The following is a 25,047-nucleotide window of genomic DNA, read 5'->3' on the forward strand; positions in this document are numbered from 1 at the left end:
AGATCTACTAAAAATAGAAGTTCTGTTTTTTATGAATAGTTCTACTTTAAGCAAAAGTATTTTGTGCCAGAAAAAGGTAAATATTTTGAAAAATGTTCAATCCCCAAAAATATTTTTCATGGTGAACGGGGGAATAGAGTTCCAAACGTTTTTCAGTAGTTTTTGTTGATCAAAACTTGAAGGCCGAATTCAGAGTTCATGGGAACGCTGTGCGTCGGAATGCTTTCCAAAAATCATTGTTTCTGTTCAGGGGAGAACATCATATCAGACAAGCTTTCAAAGAATAGGTCTACATATTCAGGTGACAGTTCGACCAAGTTCGATAATGCTGTAACTTGGCAGGTGTGAGAATGATTGCTATCATCGATGTCTGGATCAGCAATGCTCACAGAAGGCCGTACCTGGGAGATGTTGCTTTTTTGTACCGCTTCACTGCCGCCACCTAGTCGTAGCGCAGGAGTCTCAACGAATGCCGTCATCGGGATTGGTAGCCGCTGGGGACAACACGATGCATGAGCTGTTACAGGACTTAGCAAAGTATCGATATCCATTGGTACTGCTGATGGTAGTGCAAGACAGGTGTCTAACACGCATTCTTCTCCGCATAGCATACATCGAAGCACAGGTAAGATGCAGGTCTGCCATATAGGTCTGAATGAAAGAAACCAGGTCATGTTCAGATCTCTCAGCCTGGCCAATCCAAGGACTCTAATTATGCGGTCCCGGTAGCGTACTGCTAGGATCGTTTCTTCCATCCTTGCCGGAGTCATGTCTGTGTTTTGGCTTTGCATATCGGAGCAGGAGGGTCAAAAATAAAATGCCTGCTACAAGTCCCAAAATCAGGGGTATGCCGCCAAAGACTGAATGGACAAAATTAGGAATAATTCCTAGGATTGCTTTGAATGGTGTTAACAGTCCCGAAAAAATCGTCTTAAATACGTTTGAGATACCTACGGCATCCGACATATTTAGAATTTGGCTAAGCATTTCTGTGAAATGCACGGGGCAATTTGTTTATAAAAGGTCATGTATCTCTGATGTTGTCCTTGCAACTTGGAGATCATACGTCTCTTTTGATGACGTGATGGGCACTGTTGTCTGTAAAAGCACAGACTTCATTCTGCTTAAAGTATCAATTCGTATAGAAGAGACATTCAAAGGAGGCCAAATCGGCATCTCGGAATCTCCAGGGCCGTTTGGAAACAATGCTTGCATACAGCAAGTGACCATGGAAGTTACGCTTACGAGATATGCTTTCCCTGGCACCAAGCCACAACAGCTGTGATCCGTTATTAGAATGTAACTCCCATTAGAAAGCTGCCTAAAGAAGGGCTCTATCTGCGTTGCAGGTGTGACGTGTTGGTGGCATGAAAGGTTGTTTGAAGTCCCTTCACAGGCCCCATGTAAATTAATACCCTGGCACAAAAGTATACCGCTTAGTGAATGTTTGCAATTTTCACCACTAAGAAATACATTTTTGTTGTTGTCACTGTAGCATGTGTGTGTATATGGTAATTTCCATGATGACTTAATGTACCCTTTACCCAATCGTTCATACTGGCCAGTCGGTATATACTCAAGGCAATTTTTAAATCGGAAAGTTGTTATCGGAATTGTGATAATCCTGTGTATTATCCATTCAATGACAGGTCTTTCTGACATTGTCAATGGTAATCTCTCAAGTTTTTCGATGCTCAGGATTGTATAGTCTGCTCCTTTCTGTGCCAAGCTGATTTGTTTATCAGTAAGGTTAAAGATGGAAAACAATGAAGTTGTGTTGATTAAACGCCATGGCACATAGCCTGAACGAAGTTTTGCAGCGTCCAGCCTAGCTGTACAATAGAACGTAATTGTGACTGGCCATGTTGTAACATTAGCAAGTAATATTAATAATACTGCATTTTATAGAGTGCGATTAGCTACCTCGCTTGGAGGTGTCCCGGCGCTAGAGGAGCATAGTTGACCTAGAGGCAGAAAAAAGGAAGCTAGCGGGGTTGGGTGAAGAGCCACGTTTTCAGCAGCTTCTTGAAGCAAGGTTCAGAAGGAGCCTGCTGAATTTCTTGAGGTAAAGTGTTCCAAAGAGAGGTGACGTTTGCCGAGAAAGTCCGACCGCCTAGTCGAGCCTTTCTCGATCGTGGGACGGCCCGCTGAACACGGCAGTTGGACAGAAGTGCACGTGTTTGGGCATATCTTGGGAGGCGTTTTTTCAAATACTCTGGGCAGGAGCCATGCAGAGATCTGAACGCTAGCGTAAGTGCTTTGAATTTTATTCTGCTGGTCACTGGCAGCCAGTGCAGAGAGCGAAGATGCGGAGAGACTGACTGCCTGAGAGGAATTCGCAGTAACAGTCTCGCAGCAGCATTTTGGACTACCTGGAGTTTTTGCGTCAGGTATTTAGGTTGGCCAAGGTAGCCAAGGTAGAGTCCATTGGCGTAGTCCAGCCGAGATGTAACAGTGGCGTGAATAACCGTTTTCCGGCAGCTCTCCGGGAGGAGTCTCAGGATTTTTCGGAGATTTCTCAGTTTGCTGAAGCAGCTACCGGCGACTTGTTGGATGTGGGAGGTGAAGGACATGCTATCGTCCCATCTAACTCCAAGGTTTTTTGCTATCTTTATCTATTATATCGATGGCAGATGATACAATACCGTCCAGTGAATATATTCTGGAGGACAGAGTCATTAACCCATTGTTGACATCCTTAACAATTTAATATTGCCCCTTCTACAGTGACTGTACCTCTGTGGCTATAAATTCCTCCAACATCATATTCCATTCCAAGGAAATATTTTTTTTTCTCAGCCCTCTACGTTCTTCTCTCTGTAACACTACACTTTCAGCTTTACCCCATCTGACCCCCTCATTGTACCAGTCTAGCACCGTTGGGCAATGGTGAGGCTTAACGGAATATTGTCCCTGTCTTTTCAAATCTCCTGGGGCACTCGACAGGGATGCCCCCTGTCACCTTACTATTTACCTTATATATGCAGCCCTTTGCCAAACGGATACGTAATAACCCATACATTGCAGGAATGGCTACGGGGGACAGGGAACACAAAGCAGTACTCTGCCGATGATGTCTTGTTTTATCGAACCTGTCAGCGGTGATGGGAGAACTGGCAGCCTTTGGTGGGACCTCTGGCTTCAAAACTAATCTACAGAAATTCTCTATTCTGAATCTCCCAATTCCCATGGCTGATGAAGCTCAGATTGAAACTGAATTCCCATTTACTTGGGTCACACAGAGAATAGGGTACCTGGGTCTGCCGATATACTCCACATCCAGACCTACTGTAGAGCACTACTATGTGGCGCTCCTGACGACAGCTTGCTCAGACCTATGTAAGTGGAAGGGTTAGGTCCTCTCATGGCTGTGACATTTAGTGGCCGTCAAATTTACACTTTTACCAAAAATTCTATATGTTAAGCAAACTTTGCCACTTCCGCCCAGGATGCTTGACAGATTACAACTTCCTATTTCGGAATTCATACGGGACGGTAAGAAGGAACGGATAGCAAAAAATACAAGCATACCTCTTTCAATCAGATGAAGGACTTGGGGTTCCCAATCTAGTGTGCTATTATCAGATGGTACAACAGCGTTACATGGTGGAGAAGTCTCGGCCCAGTACTGAAAAGCACTGGTGTTTTATTAATCAAGCAGTCGCAGGCATCCATATCCAGAAGGTTCCATGGCTTCTGAAACCACACCTGTCAGCTGGGGTCTTTATTTCACTGCTACTCTGAGCCACCATGGGAGTTTGGGAAAGGGTGCTGCTCCAGCGGGACTATCCACCTCCATTTCACCCCAGACACCAATTATAGGGAATCCAGACTCCTTCCCCCTCCACTCCCGCGCTCCATTGCTCAGCGTTTACTGCATGGCAGGAGGCCAGTTATAAAAGGGTAAGTGACCTCCTTGATGTCAATGGGCTTATGGACTTTTCTCAGGTCCATTCGGCTTACGAACTCCCATCCGCTGTACGTTAGCAGTACACGTCCATCTGCCACTGGCTATCACAGCCCCAGCTTCGTCTCCATGTCAGTAGACCTCTCGCCCCATTCAATACATGGCTCCTTACTCACTCTTCCGATAAGCACCCTCTATCCGATATCTGCACCTTTCTCGCTACACCAAAGATCTTCAAAAACTTCAGCGAAGGTGGGAGGTGGAGTGCAAACACACCTTTACTGATAAAGAATGGCGTGACATTCTCCATCGTGCCTGTGCTTCGGCCCGCAGTACCTCCAGCAAATAAATGTCCCTTAAAACTTCACATTATTGGTACTTTACACCAGCTAGGATTGCCCAGTGGAAAGCGGATGGGGATAATGCGTGTTCCTGCGCTGTGGACAGACTGGCACCCTCACTCCTATTCTTTGTCAATGATCTAAGATAATTTCCTTTTGGAGTGAGGAACCGGCTGCTTTGGATTAAATGTATGACACAGTCATATCCAGGTTTCACAGCTACACTGTGCTGGGACCCCAAACCTCTTGAAATACCCGTAAAATCTGCCAAGGGGTGTGCCAATACTCCAGTGCTGGGAGCTGCCAAACAGCTTTTGCTCTCCCGCCGAGACTCAGACTGGCTGCTCAAACAATGGGAATTGCTGGGACTGGAGAAATTGACAGTGGTGGCAATACATACGTTACCATTGTTTGATAAGATATAGGGACCATGCATTAGGTACCTGTCAGATGAATTTGGAGAACTGCCCTGCCAAATAAATTTGCGAGTTCTCCGCCTGACCCACCCTGACTGTAAGCCCGCCTAAACTGGTAGATGGTGGTCGACCTCCGCCTCTCACCCCCTGCCATTCCTATCATATTACCTGTGTCTCGTTCCTCTTAGATTGTCAGCACACACACTTACACTTTCTCATATCCTATCCTGACTGTTCTCCCCTCTTTCTTCCTATCTCGCCTTCTCAAGTTATAATTTTAATCAATGCTTCCCCACCGGCTAATGGGTGTAGGTGGGCTGATTGTTGTACCTTGTTGCCTATAATAATAAAAGATCTTAAACCTAAATGCGCCTGGCAAGCCTGTAACAATGTGGGAGGATTGGGAGGAAGACGTTCGAGAATATGTGGAGGCTGTTGTGGGTGATTTGTTCACTGCCTCTCTCAAACTGGCAATGTCAAAATATTGTATGGGGCAGAAGGGTGTTATATCTTTAAACATCTACCACCACTACCAGAGGAAGATGACTAAGAATCAGACCGTGACTTTTATGATCTGGCAATCAAAAAGTTGGATTTGAACTATGGAAAAAAAGAAATGAAGTGGTGGAGAGGTTCAAATATTTACAAATCGCTCAACTCCCTGGAGAATCTATGCATATTGTCATAGCAGCATTATGGAAGTTGGCATCCATGTGCAATTACAAAGGTTTTTACGGATGAGATGTTGCATGATCAACTGGTAGAGATGATTAAGGACATCGCACAGAAGAAAATCTGTTGAACACAGAAAACTCAATTTTGCAAAGAGCAATAGAGATAGTAAAAAGAGCCAAAAATATTGAGGTTGGACTTCGAGAAATGGCGTCAAGCAATGTAGGGTAGTACAAGCAACCACATACAACGCAGCTATTAACAAAAAAGAAGCAGCTGTTCCTGCACAAAAAAACTTGCTGGTGAGAAAGTGCAGTATGAAAGGACACTTTGCTAGAGTCTGCAAAGGAAAGGGAAGAAACCTTTCAAAGTCAAGTGGGTCTGTCCACTTGGTTGGTGGGGGCAATTCAGAGAAACCTATGAGGGAATATTTGTTACAAGTTAGCAAAGTCGAGATAACATTTATCCTTGCTGCACCATCAATATTGATTCAAAAAAGGGGGTGGTGATGAACAGAGTGTCTGAATTAAGCAGACCACTCTTACCCAGTCCAAAGATCAGGGCTTGATCCATCACCGTTTTTTAGCTCACTGCACCATCCCAGCTCAGAACCTGGCTACATGCAAATTAGTCTGACCCTGGCCCAGTGCATCATGGGAACAGGGCAGACCAAACTACCAAGCCAATTCTTATACTGGGAAGGAAACAAGCTTCCGGGGACCGGTTTCTGGCATTTCAGCCGTCTTCGGCCCGGCTTGCTTGAATCCTGATGGTGCAATGAGCAAGGGACTCACATCTGAGTATACCCTTCCACGCTTATGGTGGACAAAAACGATTCAGAAAAGGGGGTGGTGATGAACAGAGTATCTGAATTAAGCAGACCACTCCTACCCAGTCCAAAGATCAGGGCTTGATCCATCACCGTTTTTTAGCTCACTGCACCATCCCAGCTCAGAACCTGGCTACCCGGTAGCTTGTCTCCTTTCTGGTGAAGAATTGGCTTGGTAGTTTAGTCTGCCCTGTTCCCATGATGCACTGGGCCAGGGACAGACTGATTTGCATATAGCCAGGTTCTGAGCTGGGATGGGGCAGTGAGATAAATAACGGTGATGGATCAAGCCCTGATCTTTGGACTGGGTAAGAGTGGTCTGCTTAATTCAGACACTCTGTTCATCACCACCCCCTTTTCTGAATCGTTTTTGGCCACTATAGGTGTGGCAGGGTATACTCATACATGAGTCCCTTTCTCACTGCTCCATCAGGATTCAAGCAAGCCGGGCCGAAGACGGCTGAAATGCCAGAAACCGGTCCCCGGTAGCTTGTCTCCTTTCTGGTGAAGAATTGGCTTGGTAGTTTAGTCTGCCCTGTTCCCATGATGCACTGGGCCAGGGACAGACTGATTTGCATATAGCCAGGTTCTGAGCTGGGATGGGGCAGTGAGATAAATAACGGTGATGGATCAAGCCCTGATCTTTGGACTGGGTAAGAGTGGTCTGCTTAATTCAGACACTCTGTTCATCACCACCCCCCTTTTCTGAATCGCACCATCAATATTGGCAGGGTTGAAGTGTGAGTGTAGCAGATGCAGGTGCTCCTTATACATTGATTGATGAAGAATATCTTAGTAGATCTCCTAATCATAAATTATTTAACCCAGACATCAAACTTGTAGCCAATGGGAACAAACCTATCAAATTGATGGGATATCGTGAAGGTTCATTGGAATTCCAAGGTGTTAAAACGAGCTTCGAAGTGTACATCGCCAAGGATAGGCCATGTTTGCTAGGGTAGACACAAGAGAGATATACCAATAATGCTACACTCCGAACAAGTCCTGGGAGCATTATCTGATGTTAATATATTTAGTAATACTGCGCAGCAAAAAAGATTTCCATGAGTGTTCAAAAGTGATTTGGGATTACTCAAGGGTTTTGCACACATTACTGTATTGAAGGATGGCACTTGTACCAAAGTATACAAAACATGTAGTGTGCCTTTAATTATGCGGAGCCCCTCAGAAAATAATTATGTAAACTGTGTGAAGCAGATATCATTGAAGAAATAGAGGCTGCAGAATGGTTGGCTCCTTTGGTCTTGGCTAAAAAACACAATGGAGATTTAAGGCTGTACATTAATCTGTGTGAACTTAACCAAGCTTTCTGGGTGGATATAAATCCTCTTCCCACCATAGGTGTTATTCTGATGTCAGTCAAAGGAGCAAAATAATTTACAACTTTGCATTTGTCATCAACATCTCAAATTGCTTTACTTCCCGAATAAAGACATCTTTTGTCACCCCTGATGGAGCATTCAGATTCAAATGTATGCCCTTTGGCATGGCATCAGCTTTGGCTGTTTTTCAGAGGGCAATGCATCAACCTTTCAAGGGGCAAACCAATGTAACATATTTCAAAGATAACATTTTGGTTTTTGAGGAGAGTGAGGAAATGCGCAATGAGGTTTCATCCATGGTTTTGGAAATTTTACAGGACAAAGGGTTGTTTATTATGTGCTCCAACCTTTCCATTAAATTAAAATTATATATTTTGGTTTATTATTTTGTTTGTGAATGAAATAAAATGTGTTTTAATCTGTGCGTTTGTTCGAATTATACTTGTTTCTGTATTTTTGTTTTGGTATTCAAATCGTAGCAATTGCTTAGGCTGTGGTCCCTGGCTTCCGGTAGTGATTCATTGGGGTCACCAGAAGTCCAAAGGTTAACAACCACCACTGGTGTAAGTTGTTCTTGTTTCATGTGTGGAACTATATGGTAAACCCAGTTTATGCTTGACAGTTTTTACCACTGGGAAAATATATTAGCCATACACAAAGAAAAATGTTTTTGTGTAGTTGTGGACTGCTTGTTTGTAATTGTGTTTTTTCTTGTCTTTAGATTATGCCTGTGCCTTGCAGAGGGATATCCTTCTCCAAGGGCGTCTGTACCTCTCTGAAACTTGGCTCTGCTTTCACAGCAACATTTTTCGATGGGAGACATCGGTAAGATAGTGCCTAATGTCTTTAGCACACCGCTAGCCCTCTTTTAAAAACTTATTCTTAAATGATGAGCATTTCAAAGACATTTAGCTCGTTCTTGGGTAGACTGTATTTCAGTTCACTCTATACTCTTTTGCTCATATTTAGTATATCAGACTATGCAAACAGAGGTTCTGCCATGAATGAAATAATTGCTTTTAAGGTACGTTTGCCCACACTGCTTAGGTCGCTAAATCAATGATTCACAAGAATTAAACACTAACCATAAATGACAAAACAAATAAGACCGACACTGTTAGTGCAAAAAAAAGTGATTGATACATCATATAATCATATATTGTGTACAATAATACATATATCAATATTGAAGAACACATGACTGTTTCACAACATAGAAAAATTCATTCATATGTGCCTTATACATTACATAAACACTAATACAATCGAAAAGACAGTAAGGACAATTGACAGAAGTGACAAATGTATAAAATCTTGGTCGTCCCTGTAATCTAATTGTCCATAATAGGACATATGCCCTTCACTCGGGCATGGATGTATCTAATTTGGCATGGAGCACCTATTCTTTTACGTCAACGATTCAACCCCCAAATATCGAGTGTGGTTGAAAAGCATCACCGTGGGGGTCTTCCTCAGGGCTATAAACGTAATGTTGAACAGCCTGTATGATAAAAATACGAAGTGTCAGTGTATAGGCGAGCCTAAAGTGCTTTAGAAGTAAATGTTGATTGGTGGAGTTACAAACTTTAATCTCACCTGTTATTCAATGTTTCCCAGTGGATGTTTTCCAAGATTATCTTGTACAAATAAAAAGAGAGTAATGCAAGATTTAATCAGTGAGTACTCCTACAAAAGTGTGTTGGCAAACACTACTTTCCATATTCCTAAAGTCAATAAAGATAAATAAATGATCATCCGAAAGTGTGTGCATCAGCACTATTTTCAGTGTTCCCTGTGGCTTACCTCCTCTGATTCTTCTACAACAATGAAGGCTGTTCCTAAGAAATTAGAAGAACATCATAATCTCTCCAAGTCAGTTAAGGCTAACACAGACATTATGGAACTGTAAATAGCTGCAAGAAATCATGTCAAACATGATGTATAGTAGGATTGCTGAGATTGAATATTGTATCAGTAACTTGGAGAACTGTAAAAATTCACATGCAGCGACCCTTCTGTGTTTATGAAAATAACTTTAAACCTCCAAAAAAGATGTTTCAGAACTGGATGATCATACCATCAGAGGTAATTTAAGAAGTATTGGTCTGCCAGAGGGTTCGGAAGGTCACAATCATGATTCTGGTCTCAGCTTCCTGGAATATTGAATCCCAAAGTGATTGGTATATTCTTCAAGAAAGACTTTCAACTTGAAACACCTCTTAGAGTTCCATTTTGTCCTACTACTAACAAGCAAACTCTGTGAGCTATTGTCTGCAGACCACTCAAATTCCAACATACAGAATCCATCTTAAGATCCATTAGGAAAAATAATAACATCCTATAGGAAGATAAAAAAGGGTTTATGTCTCAAGACTACATGAAAAACACGGTTGATTTGAGGAAAGGATTTCTCACCCCAAGACTAAGGGCTAGAAATCCCGAGCTCTCCTTTGCAAGTCCTTCTAAATTCAAAGTTTATTTCAACGGCCCCACACATATTTTTACTGATAAGGAACTTAAAAAAATCTTGGATTAGCTGGATGACACAGAGATGGATATCTCTTCCCGGAAATATACCTCTTTTACTTCAGCATATTCCAGTGCTGATTGTCAGGTCCCAGATTCTTTGCAGAGGCAGAACTGATGCTGGCTCCCAATGCCCTATCCCCAGTGACGCCGCTTCGCGAGCAACGGCACCAGAGACAGGGAAAGGGGAAGTGGACAGAAAAGAGAGACACTCCAACGACAACTGGCGCCCACTAGTCCTTCTATGTTCTACTGGTGGTCAGGACTACTCTTGGGTTCCTAATGCACAGAGGAAAGAGAGAAAGACAATGCAGCAACTCCAACTACACTTCCAGGGAATATAATACACAAATCCAGTTTATCCTACCAGTTGTCTTTAGAGCCTTGCCCCTCTCTGTATGTGGTTGCGAATGGTTGCCATGAAGTAGTGGAGATTACTGAAAAAGGGAGAACACCCCGTTAGTGACGGAACTAGAGGAAAGGTTCCCTGACACCACCCCCCCTGTACTCTCTCGCCTACCTTCTTCAATGATAACGTTGCTGTAAATGGGAGTCTGTTCACAAGGCTGCTGAGTTAGCCATACGGTTTTTGGAGACAGTCTTGAGCTCTTGGTAGAAGCGCGCAAAAAGGAACCAGGAAGGAAAGAGAGGGAGGAAAGAGATAGGGAAGCGCAATGGGGAAGCTCTGGGGAACTGGATTTATTTCCAGGCAATTGGAAGAGTCTTACTTGGTCCTCCGGTGGATGGCAGCTTACTATCCTCTGATGTTTTCAGCCTTGTCCACACTGAAGAGATGGAACTGAGAGTCGAAGATAATTCTCCTCAGGAAATGTTCCGAAAAGTCTCTCTCACAACTCCTTAGACTCTTGCTTGAACTGCTGTGAAGCGCAACCTGCTCTCGACGGGCTTCTCTTCACTCAAACGTCGAATAAACGAGAACCGCTCACTGACTTGGTTCTCACAGCTTATAACCAGCTTCGACTCTGGACGAAGATATTCAGAAATGAAACTATGAATTGTTCTCTCAGGAAACACTAAAACTCGAAATTCCTGTGAGCGCCTTGAATTACGGCCACTCACGGTAAAGTCTATTTTGAAGTGCGCAGTTCTCAGCGCGCTCGCTCTTCAAGGTAGCGAGAGACTAGAACGTCGCCGGTTTGTCACCACGGCAATGGCGGCGACCATCTTGAATTCCCCAGCTAATTCACATTAACCCAGAAGTTCACCATCCTTGGTTTCACCACAACCCTGGATGTCTTCTTGGAGCGGGAATGTCCAGTGTAGTATAGAGAACTGACTGAATGGTTCCTGACAGTACCCCCTCTCAAAGACCGAGACAGCGGTCCTGGCTTGGATGGGAACTGAGAGTGAAAGCGTTTGACGAACTGAGAAGCATGAACATCTTCAGCTTTTTCCCAGGAGCCATCCTCCGGACCATATCCTTTCCAATCAATTAGATAAAACAACTGATTGGAACGGATCTTGGAGTCCAGAATACCCTTGACCTCATATTCAGAATGTCCCTGAACAAGAAGTGGAGGAGGAGGCTTCTCTATCCTAACCAGAGGGGAAGTCTTTTTCAACAAGGACACATGGAAGACGGGGTGGATCTTCATGGTAGGAGGAAGTTTTAATTTCACAGTGACCGGACCTAGGACCTCTTCAACTAAGTATGGACCCACAAAGCGAGGCTGAAACTTCCTATTCCCCTTAAGATGCAAATGTTTAGTGGATAACCACACTCTGTCACCTGCCTGATACTCTGGAGCGGGTTTACGGTGTCTATCTGCATATTGCTTGTACTTTTCTTTAGCCTGAATTAAGTTCTCTTCTGCGGATTTGTGAAGGGAAGACATGTCTTTCAACAACTCTTCTGCAGCTGGCACCCCCAAATCCTCCCGAACACAAAAAGGGTTAGGATGCCTACCATAATTGACATAGAAAGGAGAATAGCCTGTAGATGCACTTTTCACGTTATTACATGCGAACTCAGCCATCCACAGTTGATCAGCCCACTCTCCTCCCTGATCCATAAGAAACAGTCTTAAATATTGTTCAAGTTCCTGATTTTGATGTTCAGTTTGACCGTCAGTCTCGGGGTGATAACTGGTAGAATATCTCGGTTCCACCCCTAAACCATGAAGAAAAGCCTTCCAGAAGTGGGAAACGAATTGAGCCCCCCGATCAGAAACCACTATCTTGGGAACTCCATGTAACTTCACTACGTACTCCCCAAATAATCTCGCTAACTCTTTTGCAGATGGGAGACCAGACAGGGGGACAAAATGACACATCTTGGAGAAGGTATCCACAAAGACCAAAATGGTGTTAAACCCGTTGCTAAGGGGCAGATCTACAATAAGATCCATGGATACAGTATGCCACGGACAGGTAGGAGTTGGTAAGGGTTGCAACATGCCCTGTGGAACTTGTCGGGTAGCTTTGCTTCGGGCACATAGATCACAGGACAACACATACTGCTTGACAGAGGCAGACGGCTCAGGCCACCAAAAATAACGCTGAACCAGATCTAGAGTTTTCATGATGCCTTTATGTCCAGCTAATGGTTGATCATGGCACATCCTCAAGGCCTTTTCTTGCAAAGACAGGGTTGGAAGATACAGCGCTTCTCTATGATATGGCAATTGTTGATGACACTTGCGTTCTGGGTCTTTAGTTACCCAAGCCTTGATTTCTTCTGCAGACAAACTTTTCCTGACTTCTTCTTGGAATCCATCCAAGGTGATTGTGCAGATAACTTGAGTCTCTGGAATATTTGGTTGAATTTCCACCAAGTGCTGCGTTTCCACAGTATCAATCTGCGACAATGCATCTGCCTTCCCATTCTTGCTACCTGGTCGATAAGTAATAACAAAATCAAAGTCAGAAAAATAGAGAGACCAGCGTAGCTGCCGGGGAGTTAGAGTCTTTGCCGTTTTCAAGAATTGCAGGTTCTTGTGATCCGTAAACACAGTTACTTTATGTCGAGCTCCCAAAAGATAATGCCTCCAGTCTTCGAAGGCATCCTTTACGGCCAGCAGCTCTTTTTCAGCAATTGTGTAATTGATTTCCGCTGCATTCAGTTTTCGTGACCGAAAAGACACAGGATGCAATTGCCCAGTATCTGGATGTCTCTGCGACAGGACCCCTCCAATCGCCTGATCTGAAACGTCTGCTTCCACAAAGAAAGGTTCAGCTGGATCAGCATGACGTAAGAGTGGAGCGGACGTAAAACTCTTCTTCAGGGTAACGAAGGCATTCTCGGCCTCACTGGACCACTGGAATTTCACCCCTTTCTTAAGAAGTCGAGTAATTGGAACAATCAATTGTGAAAAACCGGAGATGAATCGACGGTAAAAATTAGCAAAGCCCAGAAACCTCTGAATCTCCTTCACGTACCTGGGCGACGGCCAATCCTCTACAGCTCGCACTTTTCCCGGATCCATCATCACTCCCTGTGGAGATAGCACAAATCCTAAAAACTCCACTCGATTGGAACTGAATGTACATTTTTCCAATTTTACAAATAGATGATGAGTTTGTAAACGATGCAGCACCGTCCTCACATGTTCTGGATGTTCTTGAGGATCTTTAGAGAAAATTAAGATGTCATCTAGGTAAATTACCGCAATCTTGTCAATCAGATCTCCCATGACATCGTTAATAAAATGCTGGAACACAGCAGGGGCATTGCAAAGGCCGAAGGGCATCACGCAATATTCGAACAAACCGAACTTCGTTCGGAATGCGGTCTTCCATTTGTGTCCCTCCTTCATCCGCACCAAATGGTAGGCCCCGCGCAGGTCCAGTTTAGTAAAGATCTGAGCATCTTTGATCTGATCCAACAAGACCGAAATTAGAGGCAAAGGATATCGATTCTTGATGGTGGCTCGGTTTAATGCTCGATAGTCAATACAGGTCCTTAACGTTCCCTCTTCCTTCTTAGGAATAAAAAACAACGGCGAGGACACCGGGGATTGGGAGGGTCTAATGAAACCATTTGCCAGATAGCGATCCAAATATTCTTTCAAATATTGGTTCTCTTTTTCCGTAAGAGCGTAGATTCTGCTACAAGGAAGCACTGCTCCAGGTTCCAAATCGATGGTACAATCATAAGAGCGAAGCGGAGGTAATACTTCTGCTTCCCTCTCATTAAAAACTTCCTTGAATTCTTAATATTCCGCCGGAATCTCCACAGACGTGATTACACTGACCGACTGCCCCCCATGCGAAAGTAATTGCGATGGAGTTGGACTGAGCTTCGGTGGGTCCTGACTATAACAATGTTCTTGACAAAAATCTGATTGCATCTTCACAGTTCGATTTTCCCAATCAATTGTTGGATTGTGCAGGGTCAACCATGGTAAGCCTAAAATCAGCTGGAACTGCGGCGCGTCAATCAGATTGAATTGCACCTGCTCATGATGACCATCCGCTTGATAAAGCTCCACAGGTTCGGTGTGACAAGTGATTGGGCCAGAAGACAGGTTGGTTCCATCCACCGCTCTCACAGGTTCGCTCTTAATTTTTCTGATGGACTGGATGCCCATTCGCTCTGCGTACTTGATGTCGCAAAAATTTCCCGTAGCTCCTGAGTCTAACATGACCGCCACACCTGAAATTTCTTGACCTCGAAACTTCAGGGTCAACTGCAAAATAAGATGAGGCATCTGAGTCTGCAACGTATTCGAAAGGGAATGACCTTCTGGGGTCGTCTTCTCAGTTTCCGCCATCAGAGCGACCCCTTCTACTGATGGTTCATGGCGTTTCCCTTCATCTGAATCTTAGGTCGCTTTGTGCATTCTTTAACAAAATGCCCCGGCATTCCACAATACAAACACAATCTCTTCAATCTTCTCTGCTCTTTCTCTTCCTTACTCAGGGGTCCACGCACTGCTCCAATCTGCATTCGTTCAACGTCCGACTGAGCACTGACACTCTTAGACCCTTCTGTCTTCATTCTGTCAAATCGTGGAACACTTACTCGGAAATCCCTTTTCTTTTCACCTTTCCTTTCCACACTGCGAAAATCTAGCTCCAACACTAAATCCACCAAAGCCGAAAGCTCAGTTGGCCGGTTAGGTATCTGAGCTAGGGAATCCTTCAGTTCATCCCGAAGTCCTCGGTAAAATAAAGCTGCTCTCTTCTCCTCAGGCCATTGAGTTTCGACAATGAGTTTGTTAAACTGTGCCAGATATGTAATCTGATCTCCTGACCCTTGTCTGAGCTCGAGCAATTCATTATCAGTAGCCTGAGATATCCTCCTTCTATCAAATATGCGGAGAAACTCCGTTTTAAATCGATCAAAATCATGCAGGAAAGGATCATCTCGTGTTACCAGAGGCATTGCCCAATTTGCCGCGTCCGCCCCCAGATATGACAAGACAAACGCCACTCTAGACTGGGCATCAGGAAAAAGGGTAGGACGACACATAAAATGTAACGAACATTGGGTCAGAAACAACTGGGCCTTTTGAGGGTCCCCATGAAATCGCTCCGGAGCTGCTAACGGAATTAAGGGAGAAACAGAATGGATAACTTGCGCTACCGTTCTGGTATCAGACTCTGTGGTACTCTTGCTAGAACTTGGGGAGGGCCCTGCAGGATTACTCATCGCCAACCCATCGACCTTCCCGGACAACAGCAAGGTTTCCTGACGGGAAACTACTAATTCTTGTTTCAAATTTTTATTTTCCTCCCTTACAGCTCCAATCTCTCTCTGAATCCCTGCTAACATTTCCCCAAGGGACTTTAAACTAAACTATTCAACCATTCTGCCTGGGCGAGTGAACCACTTGGGCACTTCAAACTGTCAGGTCCCAGATTCTTCGCAGAGGCAGAAATGATGCTGGCTCCCAATGCCCTATCCCCAGTGACGCCGCTTCGCGAGCAACGGCACCAGAGACAGGGAAAGGGGAAGTGGACAGAAAAGAGAGACACTCCACGAACAACTGGCGCCCACTAGTCCTTCTATGTTCTACTGGTGGTCAGGACTACTCTTGGGTTCCTAATGCACAGAGGAAAGAGAGAAAGACAATGCAGTAACTCCAACTACACTTCCAGGGAATATAATACACAAATCCAGTTTATCCTACCAGTTGTCTTTAGAGCCTCGCCCCTCTCTGTATGTGGTTGCGAATGGTTGCCATGAAGTAGTGGAGATTACTGAAAAAGGGAGAACACCCCGTTAGTGACGGAACTAGAGGAAAGGTTCCCTGACACCACCCCCCCCGTACTCTCTCGCCTACCTTCTTCAATGATAACGTTGCTGTAAATGGGAGTCTGTTCACAAGGGTGCTGAGTTAGCCATACGGTTTTTGGAGACAGTCTTGAGCTCTTGGTAGAAGCGCGCAAAAAGGAACCAGGAAGGAAAGAGAGCGAGGAAAGAGATAGGGAAGCGCAATGGGGAAGCTCTGGGGAACTGGATTTATTTCCAGGCACAGGGGTGTGGAAATTTTCAAATAATCTACTTGTACATGGGGCAAAATGCAAAATAAATCTACATGTCCCACCTATTCGCAAATCAATATTGTTGGATGACATAAAGCCATTGATGAAATTTTGTTTTAAGAAAACTTAACTTTATTGCTGAGAAAAGTGAAATTCTCCTTAAGTACTGAAACACAACAATAATTTATCTTCAATAAATCAATCAAATGACACTTGTTAAAGCGCACAGCTGCTTTGAAGGTAGCGTCCCATCACTCTAGCAGACAGTAAAGGCAGGCCAAAGTAACAAGAAACTAAACTGAGTCAAATAGCCAGGTTTTAAGTTGTCATATGAAGGCTGACAGTGTTAATTAATCGTAACAGAAAAGGAAGACTGTCCATAATTTTGCAGAGTGCACAGTAAAGGGGTTGCCACCACGACAAGACTTCAGAAATTTTGGAATCCGTAGAAGACGACTATTGTTGGATCTAAGTGCCCTCTTTGGATGATACCGAGAGAGTCAATTCAGCAGATAACATGGGGCCTCACCATGATAAGCTCTGAAAGACCACGTTAGAGCTTTGAAGTTGATATGCTATTCTATAGGAAGCAAGTGCAGATGTCTCAAATGTGAAGAGATATGATGGCGCCTTGGAACTCTCCTGAGTAGTTGTGCCACTGCATTTTGAATTAGCTAACGTCTGGATCAAATATGCAGGAAGACCAAGGTAGAGACTGTTAAAGTAGTCTAGATGGGACGTAATGTTTTCCTAGTCTCTTCAGGAACCAGATCAAGAAACTTCTTTACCATTTTCATCTTCAAAAGACAGGCAGACGAAATCTGTTTAATTTGCGATGTAAAAGAGAGGGTAGAGTAAAAGATAATGCACACATTTCTAGCATCCTTGGTATGATTAGGATAGGCTGGGCATGCCACCACATAGAAGTTGGTGGGGGCCATTTTGGTAAAAACCAAAATTCTGTTTAGTCAGAATTTAGTTTTAATCAATTTTTACCCATCCAAGTTCCAACTGCTCTAAAACATTCTTTAAAATTTTGAAAAGCTGCACGGACGTACGGCAGTTTGGATATACTGGTCCAAAACGCAAGCTGAACCATATTTGCACATCCATCCATGTTGGTTGTATGTGGAAATATCTACTCCAGAAACATCATGCTGCCAAAATATTGAGGACCAAAATATAGTGTCTGGAGTTAAGAATAGTAAATCTTTACTTACCAATAATCTTCTCAAAATGTTGACCCTCAATACCTGGTATATAATAATCTGGTAGCACGATATTCTGAAGTCAAAATTAAGGTGGAATACCTCAGTGTTGCTGTAAAAAAGAAATTGAGGAGAAATTCTGTGCAGTTGGGGAGGTGTTGTCTATCACGAGATGTCTGGCCTGTTTCCAGTCTAATTGGTTTGTCCTCTTTCATCTGCCTCACTGACATTCTCACTGCACATACACACAACCCAACTGCTGGGACACACACTTCTGGACAGACAAACACACCCACTGCACAGAAACATACTATACTACAGATGCATAGGCTCATACGTCACTTAAAGTATAGACTTACAATCTATCACACCCCGAAGACCTACCCCTGCGAAGACAAAGACACCCACTATAGAAAGACCCAAGCACTTCCTATTGACAAGCAGTTCCCAACATGAAAGGTTTGCATAACATCTGTCTAACTTGATCCTGACTGTATCAGAGATACAGCCTGCAAAGATATCCACGGATTTCCAAAAAGGTTGGAAGAAGCCACTCCTTTCCTATTCTAAGGATGGACATCTACAAATGTACATGAAATACAAATGTATGTTGCAGAAGGAGAAGGATTCCAAAGAAGTTTTGGATTAGGGGGCAATGATGTCCATCATAGGTCAGTGAGGTGAGGCCAGAATCCATGGCCAGACTTTCAACATTTCCACTGACTTTTTAAATTAGTTCCCAGGAGATTAAATTAATATTTGTTTATTTTAGGATGATTCTGAAAATCTAGCATGGGTTTGGTCCTCCTTGGTACACGGTTGATACCCCTAGTCTCTGGCTGTTTAGGATCTCTAGTTTGCCAATGCTTATTTCAACTTCGGTTCACAAATAGCACAGCTTTTCAGTTTGTTAGGCCCAAAGTGTATATGTGCACTTCTAAAAAGATTCACTAACACCTACCTTTTTTTGTGAATGAATATTTTCTGAGAAGTGGGTGTTTCAGGGTCAGAATGCCTGTACATCCACAAAATAATGCATTTAAGAGTATTCACAATTTTTTTCCACTGCCCATTCTCATCATGTACATAGCCAAATATTTGCTCATATCAAAGATCGGACAAAAACTGTGTCCTGGGTGAAAGTGGAAAGAAAACACCAACTAATTTTAGGTGGGATTGTAGGAAAAGGTCTTACTGCTTCCTTTGTAGCTCATTTCCCTGAGCATGGAGAAAAGGGGACACCGTATTACTGTTGGGCAAACTACATGTGTTGACTCGGAAGTATGTTAATTTTACTCTAATGCGTAATGTATAATTAAATGATACAGTCTGGAGCAATGATTCTCCTGTAGAAAGCAGCTGTGTGTTTTGTCAGTGTTTAGAAATGGCAAAAGTGTGAGATGAAGCACTATATGAAACATTGTTGCTTCTTTTTTTTTTTTTTTTAAAGTATTCTTTCACACCATTGAAGAATCATGCTAAGCCGATCTAAAAAGAATATCCTGCTCTGACCCTTATCATGGCAAAGTATTTTTACGAATTTAATTGAATATATTCATACATTGATTATGGTAGATTATATACAATTCTAATATTCTGCATTGGTTTCTCGGTCAGACAGCCTCACTTTCTTTACTTGTTTTCTTTTCAACGCATGCCCAGTAGGCTAGACTGTCAACTTCAGTGTTTTGAAGCAGTAAATTGCTCCAAAGGGGTAATTTCGGATATGTATTTCGTTACTTGGTCTTCGTTATTCGGTTTACTCACAATAAAATGTCACTCGAGGTGTCCAACATTTGTCAGTAGACTGTCATTCATAAGTACACTGAAATGTCACACAAACCATGAAAAATCAGCAGCTATGAGCAGCACATCACGCAAAAGGCCTTCAAAATACTGGGCTAAGTGTGTCGCTTAAAGAGCCAAAAGAATAACAAACAAACGAAGACAATGTCAAATATAAATACCCTGAAAATATGAAACTGTAATACCTAAGCACACTGAAAACGTGGCAGCGCCTCTCACAAACACAAGCTCACCTTTCAGCACCTGAATTAGAAGCTCTATGCCCTCCTGGCAGCAAATCTGGATCTCTTGGAACTTGGAGCCACTGTCTAACTCCACTGCCCCCTTAAGCACAGCCACAGGCATCTGCTTCAACCCTGGAGGGCCCCCATGGCCGGAAAAGGAGAGAATCTGATCCAAATGGGACCCCACACGCCAGATGAGACAGCCCTCTCCAGTGCCACTGGCACAGGACTGCTTCTAGGCACAATAGTAGATAAGGCTTGTAAATACTTACTTACTATCCTGCATGAGCAATCTTCACCACACTTTCGATTTCTTTAGACAGCAGTACCACAGGAGAAAGAGAAAATGGACAACAAAATGGACAGAGGAAATGAGTTACCGTGCCTCAGCCCATTTTATATTGCCTCTTGTATTATTGTGGCGATTAGTACAGCGGCACAACTAGAGCTATATTTCCGAGGGGAGGTGGGGGGGGGGCGGGGGGGGGGATCATTCTTCCAGCAATAGGCAGGTGCACATGAATTGGTGAAAAAACAACTAAGCCTCTTTAACGCGTAAATGGTCTTTTTTAAAGACCTGTGAAGTACTCGGGTGCGGCTGAGATAAGCTCAAAGACTGTGTGCCCGAGAAGCTGTCTCATCCCGGGCTGACACACACGACGGTGTAGGGAAAGGCAGGGGTGAGGGGCCATTTGGGGGGCGATTCGTGCCTCAATTAGTAAAAAAATAGAAATACATACATACTGGCAGATAGCAAGCTCTCAAAGATCCCTCTCCTTGCTCATCCCGGTTTCGTTCTCTTTTTACCGCCTCTTTCCCCTACTTCATGAACTTGCAGAGCAAAAGTTCACTAGCTACACCAACATTAGCTGCTAGGAGAACACAAAAGCGTGTTTTTAAAATGCTTGCCTACAAGGAAAATAAATTGGGCATTCTGTATTCAGCATCCCATGCTATCACGCTTACTAACTATGGCATAATTAAATCAAGTGAGGGACTTGAGCACTCATAGACAGACGATTGTTCTTGTGTGAACTCGTAATACGCAAAATCTATGCCTGCATACAGAAGCTAAAAAAACAATTGCAGATAGAGGTTGCATCTGATGGAACACTACCGGCCACACACCGAGCAAATAGCTGTTAGGCGGGACAGAGTATGGGACAATCTCGGTTTACTTTGATTTAATGTCTAGTTGTCCGTGGGACAAAATAGACATTAAATCTTCTTGCCCCTGACAGAAATCAACAAGTCTCGGGCGTCGGGCGATATGAATTCCCCACCCCTGCAGGCAATTGGAAGAGTCTTACTTGGTCCTCCGGTGGATGACAGCTTACTATCCTCTGATGTTTTCAGCCTTGTCCACACTGAAGAGATGGAACTGAGAGTCGAAGATAATTCTCCTCAGGAAAAGTTCCGAAAAGTCTCTCTCACAACTCCTTAGACTCTTGCTTGAACTGCTGTCAAGCGCAACCTGCTCTCGACGGGCTTCTCTTCACTCAAACGTCGAATAAACGAGAACCGCTCACTGACTTGGTTCTCACAGCTTATAACCAGCTTCGACTCTGGACGAAGATATTCAGAAATGAAACTATGAATTGTTCTCTCAGGAAACACTAAAACTCGAAATTCCTGTGAGCGCCTTGAATTACTGCCACTCACGGTAAAGTCTATTTTGAAGTGTGCAGTTCTCAGCGCGCTCGCTCTTCAAGGTAGCGAGAGACTAGAACGTCGCCGGTTTGTCACCACGGCAATGGCGGCGACCATCTTGAATTCCCCAGCTAATTCACATTAACCCAGAAGTTCACCATCCTTGGTTTCACCACAACCCTGGATGTCTTCTTGGAGCGGGAATGTCCAGTGTAGTATAGAGAACTGACTGAATGGTTCCTGACACTGATTGACTACACATTTGGCAGTGATATACTATTTTAACTTACCAAGGGGTTCTCACAATATTCTTTAAAATTGACCTCCTTCTGAGATTATTGGTCTGTAGCAGATCACTTCTTACTGTTCGATTAGGTTACTACTGTTCACTTACTGCTTTTGTGCTTTTTCAAATATTGAGATACGTTTGCCAATGTGTTTTACCTATCTGCACCACTTTGCTTTATACTAAAGCTCAGATATGTCCTATTGTGTTTCTAAATACTGTGATTGCTTCATTTTTTCCTTAGCTTCCCTACGTTACCAAGATTGGAATCGGGAGGCAGATGGGTGAATGGGTTGAGAGGGATGGGTTCATATGTTATAGGGTTTTGTTTCCATGCATTGCATTTCTTTAATGTGGTTAGGGTTTCTAAGGCTTCTTATGCTTTTCTGTTCCTCTTCTTTCTTTCTTCCTTTACATGCTCTTTCAGTGTGTAATCCACCGGCATTACCTTTTGATTTACTCATGCAGTCTGCAATTAATACTCTGAAAACTGTTTCCCCTAATTGTAGGAGATTGAATCATCTTTGTAATGGTGTCAATTGTCGGACTATACTTACTAAATGTGACATCATACCTTTACAATAGTGTAAAACTGACTTACAAGTGGCTCAATCCCTTAACATTAGATAGATTGGTGATATAGCATGTTCTCCTGGTAAGACCAAGAAAAAGGAGGTTGTGAAAATGGTTGAAAAAAAGCGAACATCACTAAACTTTCGAATAGCACAGATTGGGCTTCTCTAACAAGAATCTCATGAGCTACCGGTAGCTCTCCATATTTATATTATATGTATACCAAAATCGATAGGTGTCTTTTCAAGAGGAAAATATGTGCATTTTGAGAATTAATAAGCTGATGCTTGGAGAAAAATGGTTCACTTCCTAAAATATATTTGAAACTGATATTTGAGTGATAAATCATGCGGCGGTGTGGAGACTTATTTCTAATATCAACTTAGTGCCAACGTTATTGCACCCATGGCTGTTACGTAGAGTCATTCCACCTTGATAAAGCAGTTTTTATATTACTGCTGACAACTGTGCCTGATGCACTGAGGTGATAACTGTTGGTAATCATGCATATGGTGGCCACTAATGTAATGTAGTCTTGTCTGACATGGTCAATATTACAACCCTATTAACAATAGGAGCTCAGGATTATTTTTGTTGAACATAAGTCGCTCTTGTTCCAACGTTCAAACACCTTCCATTGCTCCAAAAGGTGACTAAGAATTTTCAAAAATGTGTATAAAAAAACAAACTATTTTGTTATTTGTTTACATTGCCATAGATCTGCATTCTGGACAATCAGAAGAAATTAGACTCAAATGCAACCGAAACCTTCATTGATTCACATTAGTTTGAACCAATCTCATTCATGTTTTTAAAGGTTTTGACTACCTGTTTTTGGTATTCTTTAGTGGAACTGTAATTATATCAACTTGCAAAGAGTAGCATAGAGGGTACCAAGCCCAACCAAAAAACAAGAAAATTAACACACCACTATTGCGGGATGCAGGTTTTAATACCCTTCCTTTCAGCCGGCTCCCATGTTTGGTGCGATGGTGGTTAAGTGTAGCTTAGGGGACCGGCTGCTGTGTGCAACGGACATCTTGAGATGGGGAAAGAAGTCCCTGCTGGGTGATGGCAGGCACGTGCAAGCGACATTCCCTTAGGGAAACAGACCCGATTCCTGTATGCCTCAAGCCTAGGGGATAATGTAAAGTGTGGTGAAGGCCTTATATACACAGCCAACTGCTAGGATAAGATCGAATGAGATATTTTCTGACTATTTTGAACTGAAGCAAGGCTCTAGAGAGGGCTGTCCATTATCGGCAGCCTTCTATTAGTGATTGAGGACCTGTTACACTCTATTAGCCTTAACAGAGGGATCTCTGGGATTACATTTAGTAACATCACTGTCAAGGCGGCTGCTTACATAGATGATATTTGGATATTTACTTGTAATGCTGAATCCTCCAATGCCTTAACTGGAACCATTGAATGTTTCTTGTTAGTATCAGGATACACTTTCAATAGAGACAAGTCTGAAGTGCTAAGATTGAGCAAACTATTCGGGAGAGAAGTTCTAGTTATGGTAAAAATCATTTTAATAAGTATTTGGAGACTGAATTTAATTAAAACCTTCGGGAAACTATCAGGTCTAATGAAAGCTTATCACTAAAAAATAAATAGGCAAACCTTTGAGGAATCACCCCTACATTTTTAACCTTGTGTAGAGGGATTACATATATTAAAATGATGATCACTCCCATTGTGAACTATTTGCTGAGTATGATTTCTTTGCCAAATTGGATCGCATGATAAATGATTTTCTTGAGAAAACTAAAATACCCAGAATCTCTCTAAAAAAAAGTTGCGATTGCCTAACTACCAAGGTGGGGTTAGATTAGCCAATTTTAAGGATTTCTAAATGGACTTTCTTTTAAAACAATGTCTCCTTCCCTACAGCCCGGACTCCAAGGATCCAGAAGGGTGACTGCGTGTCCAATAAAGGGACATTAACCTACGGAGTCCCACAAGGGTCGGCACTATCTCCGCTCTTGTTCAATATCTATCTCAGACCATTGGTGTGGGCCCTGGCCTGCATGGACTGCCAGGTGTTCAACTACGCCGATGAGACACAATTAATTCTTCAAATTGACAATACCTCACAAGCCCTCTCACGCGTGCAAAGTATCATCAGAAACGTGGTCCACCGGATGACAGCTAACTCACTCAAATCTGAGGTCCTAGCCATCACCACAGGAAGCAACCTGTGGACTGACCTCTTCTAGCCACCGGAGCTGGGCGCTTCACATACTCCAACTTCAGTCGTAAAAAGCCTAGGCATTAAAATAGATGACAAACTTACATTGTCTAATCAAGTGTCCTCCGTGATTGGGACCTGCATGGGCCTGCTGAGACAGCTGAGGAAATGATCACCCCTCCTCTCATTTTCCTCCCTGCTGACAGTGGTGGCTGCATTGATTTTGTCCCGCCTAGACTACGGCAATGAACTATATATTGGACTACCTGGAAAACTGTCACACAAGCTGCAAGTATCGATGAATGATGCAGCCAGGCTGATCTTCAAGCTCCCTAGACTGGCCCGGGCTACTCCTCTGTTGAAACAGCTACACTGGCTCCCCATCAAACAGTGAGCAAGGTTCAAGGGCCTCTGCATTGCCCACAAGGCCCTTCATCGACAGGCTCCAGTATACATCAAGGAGCCCCTGGGGAGATACATCCCTGGACGCACCCTCCGGTCATCCAAAGTAGACTGGCTGGCCTGTCCATAGTTCAACACAATGACCAAAGAGGGGTCGAGCCTTCTCTGTCTTGATCCCGCAGTTGTGGAACAAGCTACCAGGAAACCTTCATAAGAA

General features: G+C 43.4%; 1 protein-coding gene across 2 annotated transcripts in view; it reads left to right on the top strand.

The window, feature by feature from the left end:
* GRAMD1C (GRAM domain containing 1C) overlaps positions 1-25,047 on the top strand; it is a 1,543,720-nt gene that overhangs the window by 437,771 nt on the left and 1,080,902 nt on the right. For both annotated transcript variants that reach the window (XM_086935588.1, XM_086935589.1), the window contains one exon: positions 8,230-8,333. In XM_086935588.1, coding sequence (XP_086791714.1) covers positions 8,230-8,333 — 104 coding nt within the window. The remainder of the gene's footprint in view (positions 1-8,229; positions 8,334-25,047) is intronic.

This window comes from Lissotriton vulgaris, chromosome 8 (genome assembly GCF_964263255.1).
Source record: "Lissotriton vulgaris chromosome 8, aLisVul1.2, whole genome shotgun sequence".
Lineage (NCBI taxonomy): Eukaryota > Metazoa > Chordata > Amphibia > Caudata > Salamandridae > Lissotriton > Lissotriton vulgaris.